This window comes from Mustelus asterias, unplaced genomic scaffold (assembly GCF_964213995.1).
Source record: "Mustelus asterias unplaced genomic scaffold, sMusAst1.hap1.1 HAP1_SCAFFOLD_1015, whole genome shotgun sequence".
In the NCBI taxonomy this organism is placed as follows: domain Eukaryota; kingdom Metazoa; phylum Chordata; class Chondrichthyes; order Carcharhiniformes; family Triakidae; genus Mustelus; species Mustelus asterias.
Genome location: NW_027590960.1, coordinates 75,001 through 89,779, shown reverse-complemented (window position 1 = coordinate 89,779; position 14,779 = coordinate 75,001). Strand labels below are relative to the sequence as shown.

General features: G+C 48.6%; 1 protein-coding gene across 1 annotated transcript in view; it reads left to right on the top strand.

The window, feature by feature from the left end:
• LOC144487741 (complement C2-like) overlaps nucleotides 1-14,779 on the top strand; it is a gene marked incomplete at its 5' end in the record, with an annotated part of 130,670 nt that overhangs the window by 41,027 nt on the left and 74,864 nt on the right. The window contains 3 exons of the mRNA XM_078205812.1: nucleotides 6,928-7,008; nucleotides 7,978-8,072; nucleotides 14,436-14,559. Of these exons, the coding sequence (XP_078061938.1) occupies nucleotides 6,928-7,008; nucleotides 7,978-8,072; nucleotides 14,436-14,559 (300 nt within the window). The remainder of the gene's footprint in view (nucleotides 1-6,927; nucleotides 7,009-7,977; nucleotides 8,073-14,435; nucleotides 14,560-14,779) is intronic.

Genomic DNA, 14,779 nt, shown 5'->3' with positions numbered 1-14,779 from the left:
CACACCCAGGACAGGGAGAGGACGGGGTTAGATACAGAGTAAAGCTCCCTCTACACTGTCCCCATCAAACACTCCCAGGACAGGTACAGCACGGGGTTAGATACAGAGTAAAGCCCCCTCTACACTGTCCCCATCAAACACTCCCAGGACAGGTACAGCACGGGGTTAGATACAGAGTAAAGCCCCCTCTACACTGTCCCCATCAAACACTCCCAGGACAGGTACAGCACGGGGTTAGATACAGAGTAAAGCCCCCTCTACACTGTCCCCATCAAACACTCCCAGGACAGGTACAGCACGGGGTTAGATACAGAGTAAAGCTCCCTCTACACTGTCCCCATCAAACACTCCCAGGACATGTACAGCACGGGGTTAGATACAGAGTAAAGCTCCCTCTACACTGTCCCCATCAAACACTCCCAGGACAGGTACAGCACGGGGTTAGATACAGAGTAAAGCTCCCTCTACACTGTCCCCATCAAACACTCCCAGGACAGGTACAGCACGGGGTTAGATACAGAGTAAAGCTCCCTCCACACTGTCCCCCATCAAACACTCCCAGGACAGGTACAGCACGGGGTTAGATACAGAGTAAAGCTCCCTCTACACTGTCCCCCATCAAACACTCCCAGGACAGGTACAGCACGGGGTTAGATACAGAGTAAAGCTCCCTCTACACTGTCCCCATCAAACACTCCCAGGACAGGTACAGCACGGGGTTAGATACAGAGTAAAGCTCCCTCTACACTGTCCCCATCAAACACTCCCAGGACAGGTACAGCACGGGGTTAGATACAGAGTAAAGCTCCCTCCACACTGTCCCCCATCAAACACTCCCAGGACAGGTACAGCACGGGGTTAGATACAGAGTAAAGCTCCCTCTACACTGTCCCCCATCAAACACTCCCAGGACAGGTACAGCACGGGGTTAGATACAGAGTAAAGCTCCCTCTACACTGTCCCCCATCAAACACTCCCAGGACAGGTACAGCACGGGGTTAGATACAGAGTAAAGCTCCCTCTACACTGTCCCCCATCAAACACTCCCAGGACAGGTACAGCACCGGGTTAGATACAGAGTAAAGCTCCCTCTACACTGTCCCCCATCAAACACTCCCAGGACAGGTACAGCACGGGGTTAGATACAGAGTAAAGCTCCCTCTACACTGTCCCCCATCAAACACTCCCAGGACAGGTACAGCACGGGGTTAGATACAGAGTAAAGCTCCCTCCACACTGTCCCCATCAAACACTCCCAGGACAGGTACAGCATGGGGTTAGATACAGAGTAAAGCTCCCTCTACACTGTCCCCCATCAAACACTCCCAGGACAGGTACAGCATGGGGTTAGATACAGAGTAAAGCTCCCTCTGCACTGTCCCCATCAAACACTCCCAGGACAGGTACAGCACGGGGTTAGATACAGAGTAAAGCTCCCTCTACACTGTCCCCCATCAAACACTCCCAGGACAGGAACTGCGAAGTTCTGAACATAATCTCTGACGTGTTGTTGGCGAGAAACTTTACTTCAGTTTGGAAAGGAATTTTCCCAATCAAACCCCATCGAGGGCAAGGATTCTGTTTGGTTCTCGGAACTCGGGCGGTGCTTTCAACTTCTAGGATTGGTGGAGCCGCTTTGTCTACTCTTCCAACTCCCCTCCCCCCCCCCACCCCCCCACTCCCCCCACCCCCCCGCCTCGTGGGCAAGCTGTGAAAGAGGCGATTTAGCATGGCCAATCCATCCAACCTGCACATCTTTGGACACTAAGGGGCAATTTAGCATGGCCAATCCATCCAACCTGCACATCTTTGGACACTAAGGGGCAATTTAGCATGGCCAATCCACCTAACCTGCACATCTTTGGACACTAAGGGGCAATTTAGCATGGCCAAGCCACCTAACCTGCACATCTTTGGACACTAAGGGGCAATTTAGCATGGCCAATCCATCCAACCTGCACATCTTTGGACACTAAGGGGCAATTTAGCATGGCCAATCCACCTAACCTGCACATCTTTGGACACTAAGGGGCAATTTAGCATGGCCAATCCATCCAACCTGCACATCTTTGGATTGTGGGAGGAAACAAGAAAGAAATAGGAGCAGGAGTAGGCCATCTAGCCCCTCGAGCCTGCCCCGCCATTCAACAAGATCATGGCTGATCTGAAGTGGATCAGTTCCACTTACCCGCCTGATCCCTATAACCCCTAATTCCCTTACCGATCTGGAATCCATCCATCCGTGATTTAAACATATTCAGCGAGGTAGCCTCCACCACTTCAGTGGGCAGAGAATTCCAGAGATTCACCACCCTCAGAGAGAAGAAGGTCCCCCTCAACTCTGTCCTAAACTGACCCCCCTTTATTTTGAGGCTGTGCCCTCTAATTCTGGTTTCCTTTCTAAGTGGAAAGAATCTCTCCACTTCTACCCTATCCAGCCCCTTCATTATCTTATTGGTCTCTATAAGATCCCCCCTCAGCCTTCTAAACTCCAACGAGTACAAACCCAATCTGCTCAGTCTCTACTCACAATCAACACCCCTCATCTCCGGTATCAACCTGGTGAACCTTCCCTGCACTCCCTCCAAGGCCAATATATCCTTCCGCAAATAAGGGGACCAATACTGCACACAGTATTCCAGCTGCGGCCTCACCAATGCCCTGTACAGATGCAGCAAGACACGGTTGGGCGGCACGGTAGCACAGTGGTTAGCACTGCTGCTTCACAGCTCCAGGGTCCTGGGTTCGATTCCCGGCTCAGGTCACTGTCTGTGTGGAGTTTGCACATTCTCCTCGTGTCTGCGTGGGTTTCCTCCGGGTGCTCCGGTTTCCTCCCACAGTCCAAAGATGTGCGGGTTAGGTTGATTGGCCAGGTTAAAAATTGCCCCTGAGATTCGTAGGTTAGCGGGATTAGCGGGTAAATATGTGGGGGTAGGGCCTGGGTGGGATTGTGGTCGGTGCAGACTCGATGGGCCGAATGGCCTCCTTCTGCACTGTCGGGTTTCTATGTTTCTATGACATCTCTGCTTTTATATTCTATCCCCCTCGCGATATAGGCCAACATCCCATTTGCCTTCTTGATCACCTGTTGCACCTGCAGACTGGGTTTTTGCGACTCATGCACAAGGACCCCCAGGTCCCTCTGCACAGCAGCATGTTGTAATTTTTTTCCATTTAGATAATAATCCAATTTGCTATTATTTCCTCCAAAGTGAATAACCTCACATTTGTCAACGTTATACTCCATCTGCCAGATCCTCGCCCACTCACTCAGCCTGTCCAAATCTCTCTGCAGACCTTCTACGCCCTCCACACGATTCATTTTCCCACTTATCTTCGTGTCGAAACCCAAGCAGACACGGGGAGAATGTGCAAACTCCGCACTGACAGTCACCCGAGGCCGGAATTGAACCCGGGTCCCTGGCGCTGTGAGGCACTAACCCGCTGTGCCGCCCCTATTGTGTTTATTTGAGGTTTTTGGGGATAGGATGTTGGCTTTGATGGGAACACATTGGAGATATTTCTGTAAGAGTTATACATTATCCTGCTCGTTGTGTTTCCAGTTTGCAATTGTTAAAAGTTCTTGCTCCGTGTCTTACTGTACATGTCAGTAATATTCTCAATTAAACTTTCTTTTTGATAAAAGCTCCCTCGTGGGTTGGTCGAACCACACTTGGAGTGAAACCTCCCACGCTCTTCCTAACCAAATTCAACATGAACCGTGACATCAGAACATAAGAACTAGGAGCAGGAGTGGGCCATCTTGGCCCCTCGAGCCTGCCCCGCCATTCAATAAGATCATGGCTGATCTTTGCGTGGACTCAGCTCCACTTACCCGCCCGCTCACCATAACCCTTAACTCCTTTCCTGTTCAAAAATCTATCCATCCTTGCCTTAAAAACATTCAACGAGGTCGCCTCAACTGGGCAGGGAATTCCACAGATTCACAACCCTTTGTGTGAAGAAGTTCCTCCTCAACTCAGTCCTAAATCTGCTCCCCCTTATTTTGAGGCCGTGCCTCCTAGTTCTAGTTTCACCCGCCAGTGGAAACAACTTCCCTGCTTCTATCTTGTCTATTCCCTTCAGAACCTTATATGTTTCCATAAGATTCCCCCCTCATTCTTCTCAATTCCAATGAGTATAGCCCCAGTCTACTCAGTCTCTCCTCATGCTATATAGGAGGCATGGTTAGTAAGTTTGCAGGCGACACTAAGATTGGTGGCATAGTGGACAGTGAAGAAAGTTATCTCCGATTGCAGCGGGATCTTGATCAATTGGGCCAGTGGGCTGACGAATGGCAGATGGAGTTTAATTTACATAAATGCGAGGTGATGCATTTTGGTAGATTGAACCAGGGCAGGACTTACTCAGTTAATGGTAGGGTGTTGGAGAGAGTTACAGAACAAAGAGATCTAGGGGTACAGGTTCATAGCTCCTTGAAAGTGGAGTCACAGGTGGACAGAGTGGTGAAGAAGGCATTCAGCATGCTTGGTTTCATCGGTCAGAACATTGAATACAGGAGTTGGGACGTCTTGTTGAAGTTGTACAAGACATTGGTAAGGCCACACTTGGAATACTGTGTACAGTTCTGGTCACCCTATTATAGAAAGGATATTATTAAACTAGAAAGAGTGCAGAAAAGATTTACTAGGATGCTACCGGGACTTGATGGTTTGAATTATAAGGAGAGGCTGGATAGACATAGAACATAGAACATAGAACAGTACAGCACAGAACAGGCCCTTCGGCCCACGATGTTGTGCCGAGCTTTATCTGAAACCAAGATCAAGCTATCCCACTCCCTATCATCCTGGTGTGCTCCATGTGCCTATCCAATAACCGCTTAAATGTTTCTAAAGTGTCTGACTCCACTATCACTGCAGGCAGTCCATTCCACACCCCAACCACTCTCTGCGTAAAGAACCTACCTCTGATATCCGTCCTGTATCTCCCACCACGAACCCTATAGTTATGCCCCCTTGTAATAGCTCCATCCACCCGAGGAAATAGTCTTTGAACGTTCACTCTATCTATCCCCTTCATCATTTTATACACCTCTATTAAGTCTCCCCTCAGCCTCCTCCGCTCCAGAGAGAATAGCCCTAGCTCCCTCAACCTTTCCTCATATGACCTACCCTCCAAACCAGGCAGCATCCTGGTAAATCTCCTCTGCACTCCTTCCAGCGCTTCCACATCCTTCCTATAGTGAGGTGACCAGAACTGCACACAATATTCCAAATGTGGTCTCACCAAGGTCCTGTACAGTAACTAGTTACTGGGACTTTTTTCTCTGGAGCGTAGGAGGCTGAGGGGTGACCTTATAGAGGTCTATAAAATAATGAGGGGCACAGATCAGCTAGATAGTCAATATCTTTTCCCAAAGGTAGGGGAGTCTAAAACTAGAGGGCATAGGTTTAAGGGGAGAGATAAAAAAGTGTCCAGAGGGGCAATTTTTTCACACAGAGGGTGGTGAGTGTCTGGAACGAGCTGCCAGAGGCAGTTGCAGAGGCGGGTACAATTTTGTCTTTTAAAAAGCGTTGAGACAGTTACATGGGTACGATGGGTATAGAGGGATATGGGCCAAACGGGGGCAATTGGGACTAGCTTCGGGGTTTTTAAAAAAAATAAGGGTGGCATGGACAAGTTGGGCCGAAGGGCCTGTTTCCATGCTGTAAACCTCTCTGACTCTCGAAGCCAACCCTCTCAACTCCGGAATCAACCTAGTGAATCTCCTCTGCACCCCCTCCAGTGCCAGTGTATCCTTTCTCAAGTAAGGAGACCAAAACTGTACACAGTGCTCCAGCTGTGGCCTCACCAGCACCTTATACAGCTGCAACATAACCTCGCTGTTTTTAAACTCCATCCCTCTCGCAATGAAAGACAAAATTCCATTTGCCTTCTTAATTACCTGCTGCACCTGCAAACCAACTCCTTGAGATTCCTGCACAAGGACACCCAGGTCCCTCTGCACAGCAGCATGCTGCAATTTTGTACCATTTAAATAATAGTCCATTTTGCTGTTATTCCGACCAAAATGGATGACCTCACATTTACCAACATTGTACTCCATCTGCCAGACCCTCGCCCACTCACTTAGACTATTAATATCCCTTTGCAGACTTTCAGCGTCCTCTGCACACTTTGCTCTTCCACCTATCTTAGTGTCATCTGCGAATTTTGACACACTACACTTGGTCCCCAACTCCAAATCATCTGTGTAAATCGGAAACAATTGCGGTCCCAACACTGATCCCTGAGGCACACCACTAGTCACTGATCGCCAACCAGAAAAACACCCCTTTACCCCCACTCTGGTTAGCACTGCTGCTTCACAGCTCCAGGGACCTGGGTTCGATTCCCGGCTTGGGTCACTGTCTGTGTGGAGTTTGCACATTCTCCTCGTGTCTGCGTGGGTTTCCTCCGGGTGCTCCGGTTTCCTCCCACAGTCCAAAGATGTGCGGGTTAGGTTGATTGGCCATGTTAAAATTGCCCCTTAGTGTCCTGGGATGCGTAGATTAGAGGGATTAGCGGGTAAAATATGTAGGGATATGGGGGTAGGGCCTGGGTGGGATTGTGGTCGGTGCAGACTCGATGGGCCGAATGGCCTCCTTCTGCACTGTAGGGTTTCTGTGATTTCTATGATTTCTGTTAGTTAACCAGCTTTCTGTTAGTTAGTTACAGGACAGGCGAGCTTCATAGAACACCATAAAGTATCCACCCTGGCTTGTAACAAAACCTCCAAGCACCTCGGCAAAACCCTCTTCCAAAGAGACCACGCAATGTTTTGTCCATCCAATATTTCCTTGACATTCTTCACATCCCTCTTCGCAACACTGCTCAGTGTTAAACGGGGTCTGCCGCTTAGTTGCCCAGCTCACCTCTCTCCCCAATCCCCTTCGCTTGACTTTTCGCATTCCTTTCTTCCAGTTCCGTTCTCCTACGATGAACCCAGCGAGGTGGCGGAGAGCTTGACATTGTCAGAGAAGATCATCGATCGTGCCAAGCAAGGTTGGTCCATCTAGAATGACTGTCCCAACACCCCACCCCCCTTGCCCCCACCCCACCTCTGCCGGTCCCTCCTGTATTGTGTCCCCCGCCTTGTCTCAAACTGCCCACTGTTGACAGAAGTCCCACCTTACAAATTCGTCCCTGATGGAGAGACTCCCTCTTGATCAGGGGAGTCCCTGACAGAGAGACTCCCTCTTGAACAGGGGAATCCCTGACAGAGAGACTCCCTCTTTAACAGGAGTCCCTGAAGGAGAGACTCCCTCTTTAACAGGAGTCCCTGACGGAGAGACTCCCTCTTTAACAGGAGTCCCTGACAGAGAGACTCTCTTTTTAACAGGAGTTCCTGACGGAGAGACTCCGTCTTTAACAGGTGTCCCTGACGGAGAGACTCCCTCTTTAACAGGGGAGTCCCTGACAGAGAGTTCTCACTTTAACAGGTGTCCCTGGCAGAGAGACTCTCTCTTTAACAGGAGTCCCTGACGGAGAGACTCCCTCATTAACAGGAGTCCCTGACGGAGAGACTCCCTCTTTAACAGGGGTCCCTGATGGAAAGACTCCCTCTTTAACAGGAGTCCCTGATGGAGAGACTCCCCCTTTAAAAGGGGTCCCTGACGGAGAGACTCCCTCTTTAACAGGGGTCCCTGACAGAGAGACTCCCTCTTTAACAGGGGATCCCTGACAGAGAGACTCCCTCTTTAACAGGGGAGTCCCTGACGGAGAGACTCCCTCTTTAACAGGGGAGTCCCTGACAGAGAGACTCCCTCTTTAACAGGGGAGTCCCTGGCGGAGAGACTCCCTCTTTAACAGGGGAGTCCCTGACAGAGAGACTCCCTCTTTAACAGGGGAGTCCCTGACGGAGAGACTCCCTCTTTAACAGGGGAGTCCCTGACGGAGAGACCCCCTCTTTAACAGGGGAGTCCCTGACGGAGAGACTCCCTCTCATTTTGCCTCCTTTGTCTTTGTGGACAGGCACTCACCTGTACTTTGTGATTGATGCATCGGGGAGCGTTGGGGAGGAGAACTTCAACATTTCGATGAGGTTTATCGAGCAGTTCAGTGTGATGGTGAGAATTGCGCTTTGAAAGAATGTGGCCTGACCTCCACTCCAACAATCATTCCTTCCTGTTTGGTGAAGGTATGTAACTGGGAAGGTTGTGCGTGGATCACATTACACGAAGGTTGGTCCCTTTGCAGAGCTAATGACGACTCCCCCACGGAGGAATCGCTCACCTTGTAATCTGATACAAGTGAGTGGGAAGGTGTGAACTGCCCTTCAGTCATGTTTAGCGGGTAACTAACAGGAATATCCCACACTCACTGCACAATGAACACTGAATTAATTTATTCAACTAACCGGGAGCTTCAACTAAACAAGTAACAACTTGAATCAAATAAGATTCTACTGGAATGCTGTTCAAATAAGTACAAGTAACACACTGAATAAAATATGATTCTACTGGAATGCTGTTCAAATAAGTACAAGAAACACACTGAATAAAATAAGATTCTACTGGAATGCTGTTCAAATAAGTACAAGTAACACACTGAATAAAATATGATTCTACTGGAATGCTGTTCAAATAAGTACAAGAAACACACTGAATAAAATAAGATTCTACTGGAATGCTGTTCAAATAAGTACAAGTAACACACTGAATAAAATATGATTCTACTGGAATGCTGTTCAAATAAGTACAAGAAACACACTGAATAAAATAAGATTCTACTGGAATGCTGTTCAAATAAGTACAAGTAACACACTGAATAAAATATGATTCTACTGGAATGCTGTTCAAATAAATACATTAACCATAAATATTATAATCGAAGTCCATCACTCTCAAAAAATATATATACAACCAGGTTTTGCGGCTTTCAGAAACTTTTGGAGTTCTTCTGTGGATTCCCTCTGTCTGTGAATTCTTTCTGATTTGGTACCTTTCGCTGGTTGGATGGTGTGTTCCCTTGAGAGATCTCTGAAGCTGGCAGGGTGGAAAGCTGCCTCTCCACTTGAGAGGTGATAGTTGCGAAGTCTTTTTCCCCTCTTTGCCCTCTCTTTTATACCAGTGGTGACCTATCAACTTTCCCACAACAGGAATGCCTGTCACCAAGGCAACCCTGCTGCCTGGCCTTTGAAACAAATGTTTCAGTCTGGGGACTCTGTGTGTACTTTGCGTTTTAAACCGGCAAGCATTGAAACAAAACACTTTTCCAAAGGCACCATGCAATTCTTTCCCCTCTCGCATGTCCTTTACGTCCGTACGAACTCAGTTTCGCAACAATTACAAGAACTAATATTAAGCCCAAAGATTAATCGGAGAGTCCCAGACTCTGATCAACAGGGGGAAATGGAGCAGGGGAGGGAATTCTTGAGTGTGGAAGTTTCTATAAATCAGAGATGGAGAGCAAAACTAGGGAAGACAAAGAACAAAGAAAATTACAGCACAGGAACAGGCCCTTCGGCCCTCCAAGCCTGCACCGACCATGCTGCCCCCGACTGAACTAAAACCCCCTCCCCTTCCGGGGACCGTATCCCTCTATTCCCATCCTATTCATGTATTTGTCAAGACGCCCCTTAAAACTCACTATCGTATCCGCTTCCACTCCCTCCCCCGGCAGCGAGTTCCAGGCACCCACCACTCTCTGCGTGAAAAATCTGCCTCGTACATCTCCTTTAATCCTTGCCCCTCGCACCTTAAACCTGTGCCCCCCTAGTAATTGACTCTTCCACCCTGGGGAAAAAGCTTCTGACTATCCACTCTGTCCCTCATAATCTTGTAGACTTCTATCAGGTCTCCCCTCAACCTCCGTCATTCCAGTGAGAACAAACCAAGTTTCTCCAACCTCTCCTCATAGCTAATGCCCTCCATACCAGGCAACATCCTGGTAAATCTTTTCTGTACCCTCTCCAAAGTCTCCACATCCTTCTGGTAGTGCGGCGACCAGAATTGAACACTATATTCCAAGTGCGGCCTCACTAAGGTTCGATAAAGCTGCAACGTGACTTGACAATTTTTAAACTCAATGTCCCGGCCGATGAAGGCAAGCGTGCCATATGCCTTCTTGACTACCTTCTCCACCTGCATTGCCACTTTCAGTGACCTGTGTACCTGTACACCCAGATCCCTCTGCCTATCAATACTCTTAAGGGTTCTGCCATTTACTGCATATTTCCTATCTGTATTAGACCTTCCAAAATGCATTACCTCACATTTGTCCGGATTAAACTCCATCTGCCATCTCTCCGCCCAAGTCTCCAACTGATCTATATCCTGCTGTATCCTCTGATGGTCCTCATCGCTATCCACAAATCCACCAACCTTTGTGTCATCCGCAAACTTACTAATCAAACCAGTTACATTTTCCTCCAAATCATTTATATAGGTTTTGTGAAGGGTAGGTCGTGCCTCACAAACCTTATTGAGTTCTTTGAGAAGGTGACCAAAGAGGTGGATGAGGGTAAAGCGGTTGAGGGTAAAGCGGTTAGGAACAAAAGAGTTGTCAGGGAGAAAATCGGACCTCTCAGGGACAAAGGAGGGGAATTATGCTTAGAACCCAAGGGAATAGGGGAGATCCTAAATGAATACTTTGCATCGGTATTCACGAAGGAGAGGGGCGTGTTAACCGGGAGTGTCTCGGAGGGAGGTGTTGACCCGTTAGAGAAAATCTCCATTACAAGAGAGGAAGTGTTAGGTTTTTTAGGGAACATTAAAACTGACAAAGCCCCAGGGCCTGATGGCATCTATCCTCGACTGCTCAGGGAGACGAGAGGTGAAATTGCTGGGCCTCTGACGGAAATCTTTGTTGCTTCTTTGGACACGGGTGAGGTCCCTGAGGATTGGAGGATAGCGAATGTGGTCCCGTTGTTTAAGAAGGGTAGCAGGGATAACCCAGGAAATTATAGGCCGGTGAGCTTGACGTCCGTGGTGGGGAAGTTGTTGGAGAGGATTCTTAGAGACAGGATGTATGTGCATTTAGAACGGAACAATCTCATTAGTGACAGACAGCATGGTTTTGTAAGAGGGAGGTCGTGCCTTACAAATTTGGTGGAGTTTTTTGAGGAAGTGACAAAAACGGTTGATGAAGGAAGGGCCGTGGATGTCGTCTATATGGATTTGAGTAAGGCATTTGACAAAGTCCCACATGGCAGGTTGGTTAAGAAGGTTAAGGCTCATGGGATACAAGGAGAAGTGGCTAGATGGGTGGAGAACTGGCTTGGCCACAGGAGACAGAGGGTAGTGGTCGAAGGGTCTTTTTCCGGCTGGAGGTCTGTGACCAGTGGTGTTCCGCAGGGCTCTGTACTGGGACCTCTGCTATTTGTGATATATAGAAATGATTTGGAAGAAGGTGTAACTGGTGTAATCAGCAAGTTTGCGGATGACACGAAGATGGCTGGAATTGCGGATAGCGAAGAGCATTGTCGGGCAATACAGCAGGATATAGATAGGCTGGAAAATTGGGCGGAGAGGTGGCAGATGGAGTTTAATCCGGATAAATGCGAAGTGATGCATTTTGGAAGAAATAATGTAGGGAGGAGTTATACAATAAATGGCAGAGCCATCAAGAGTATAGAAACACAGAGGGACCGAGGTGTGCAAGTCCACAAATCCTTGAAGGTGGCAGCACAGGTGGAGAAGGTGGTGAAGAAGGCATATGGTATGCTTGCCTTTATAGGACGGGGTATAGAGTATAAAAGCTGGGGTCTGATGATGCAGCTGTATAGAATGCTGGTTAGGCCACATTTGGAGTACTGCGTCCAGTTCTGGTCGCCGCACTACCAGAAGGACGTGGAGGCTTTAGAGAGAGTGCAGAGAAGGTTTACCAGGATGTTGCCTGGTATGGAGGGTCTTAGCTATGAGGAGAGATTGGGTAGACTGGGGTTGTTCTCCTTGGAAAGACGGAGAATGAGGGGAGATCTAATAGAGGTATACAAGATTATGAGGGGTATAGATAGGGTGAACAGTGGGAAGCTTTTTCCCAGGTCGGAGGTGACGATCACGAGGGGTCACGGGCTCAAGCTGAGAGGGGCGAAGTATAACTCAGACATCAGAGGGACGTTTTTTACACAGAGGGTGGTGGGGGCCTGGAATGCGCTGCCAAGTAGGGTGGTGGAGGCAGACACGCTGACATCGTTTAAGACTTACCTGGATAGTCACATGAGCAGCCTGGGAATGGAGGGATACAAACGATTGGTCTAGTTGGACCAAGGAGCGGCACAGGCTTGGAGGGCCGAAGGGCCTGTTTCCTGTGCTGTACTGTTCTTTGTTCTTTGTTCTTTGATGTGGTGTATATGGATTTTAGCAAAGCGTTTGATAAGGTTCCCCATGGTAAGCTTTTGCAGAAAATCCGGACACATGGGATTGAGGGTGATTTAGTGGTTTGGATCAGGAATTGGCTAGCTGTAAGAAAACAGAGGGTGGTGGTTGATGGGAAATGTTCATCCTGGAGTTCAGTTACTAGTGGTGTACCGCAAGGATCTGTTTTGGGGCCACTGCTGTTTGTCATTTTTATTAATGACCTGGATGAGGGCGTGGAAGGATGGATTAGTAAATTTGCGGATGACACTAAAGTCGGTGGAGTTGTAAACAGTGCGGAGGGAAGTGGCAGGTTACAGAGGGACATAGATAAGCTGCAGATCTGGGCTGAGAGGTGGCAAATGGAGTTTAATGCGGAAAAGTGAGAGGTGATTCACTTTGGAAGGAGTAACAGGAATACAGAGGACTGGGCTAATGGTGAGATACTTGGTAGTGTGGATGAACAGAGGGATCTGGGTGTCCATCTGCATAGATCCCTGAAAGTTGGCACCCAGGTTGATAGGGTTGTTAAGAAGGCGTACGGTGTGTTAGCTTTTATTGGTAGAGGGATTGAGTTTCGGAGCCAGGAGGTCATGCTGCAACTGTACAAAACTCTGGTGCGGCCGCATTTGGAGTATTGCGTACAGTTCTGGTCGCCGCATTATAGGAAAGATGTGGAAGTGTTGGAAAGGGTGCAGAGGAGATTTACCAGGATGTTGCCTGGTATGATGGGAAAATCGTATGAGGAAAGGCTGAGGGGCTTGAGGTTGTTTTCGTTAGAGAGAAGAAGGTTAAGAGGTGATTTAATAGAGGCATACAAGATGATCAGGGGATTAGATAGGGTGGATAGTGAGAGCCTTTTTCCTCGGATGGTGATGGCTAACACGAGGGGACATAGCTTTAAATTGAGGGGTGAGAGATATAGGACAGATGTTAGAGGTAGGTTCTTTACTCAGAGAGTAGTAAGGGCGTGGAATGCCCTGCCTGTAGCAGTGGTGGACTCGTCAACATTAAGAGCATTCAAATGGTTATTGGATAAACATATGGATGATATTGGAATAGTGTAGGATAGATGGGCTTTAGATTGGTTCCACTGGTCGGCGCAACATCGAGGGCCGAAGGGCCTGTACTGCGCTGTAATGTTCTATGTTCTATATTACAAACAGCAAAGGTCCCAGCACTGATCCCTGAGGAACGCCACTTGTCACAGCCCTCCATTCAGAAATGCACCCTTCCACTGCTACCCTCTGTCTTCTCTGACCGAGCCAGTTTTGTATCCACCTTGCCAGCTCACCTCTGACCCCATGCGACTTCACCTTCTGCACCAGTCTGCCGCGAGGGACCTTGTCAAAGGCCTTACTGAAGTCCATGTAGACAACATCCACCGCCCTACCCTCATCAATCATCTTCGTCACTTCCTCGAAAAACTCGATCAACTTCGTGAGACACGACCTCCCCTTCACAAAACCATGCTGCCTCTCACTAATCCGTCCACTTATTTCCAAGTGGGAGTAAATCCTGTCTCGAAGAATCCTCTGCAATAATTTCCCGACCACTGATGTAAGGCTCACCGGCCTGTAATTACCTGGATTATTCTTGCTACCCTTCTTAAACAAAGAACATTGGCTATTCTCCAATCCTCTGGCACCTCCCCTGTGGGGATGCCGGCGTTGGACTGGGGTAAACACAGTAAGAGTTTTAACAACACCAGGTTAAAGTCCAACAGGTTTATTTGGTAGCAAAAGCCAGTTACCCCGCAGTTTCTCCCCATCTCACCGAACAAAGATTTGTCTGAGGCAAGCTCCCCATGTCACCAGGCCGAAACTGAAGCCTGGGCCTAACTTAGCCTCTTTCTCTCTCTCTCCCTCTCTCTGGGAAGAGGCCCTGCTCCAGGGAGGCGCCCCCAGTTCCTCCCCGTCTCCCCACGCAGGGGTTTCTCTGAGGCAGGATGGTTACGCCACTAGGCCGGGATTGAAGCCTGGGCCTAACTTAGCCTCTTTCTCTCTCTCCCTCTCTCTGGGACTGGGAGGAGCCCCTGGTCCCCTTGTCGCAGATCTCGATGGGAGTGTTTGGAGAGAGTTGAAGACAGCCTCCTCTCTATCTCACTCTCACTCTCTCTCTCTGTTTCCACAGACCAATGAGATCTCCAGCAAAATTCGATTCTTTGTGAAGATCTTTGCCTCGAAAGTACTTTTCGAACTGAATTTCGAGGAAAATCCAAGCTTTTTGGAAAAACTTGACCAGATAAACTACAGAGGTAAGGATACGAATGTCTCTCTGTCTCTCTCTCTCCCTCTCTCTGTCTCTGTCTCTCTCTCTTTCTCTCTCTGTCTCTCTCTCTGTCTCCCTCTCTGTCTCTCTCTCTGTCTCTCTTTCTCCCTCTGTCTCTCTCTGTCTCTCTCTCTCTGTCTCTCTCTCTCTGTCTCTCTATCTCTGTCTCTCTGTCTCTCTCTGTCTCTCTCTGTCTCTCTCTGTCT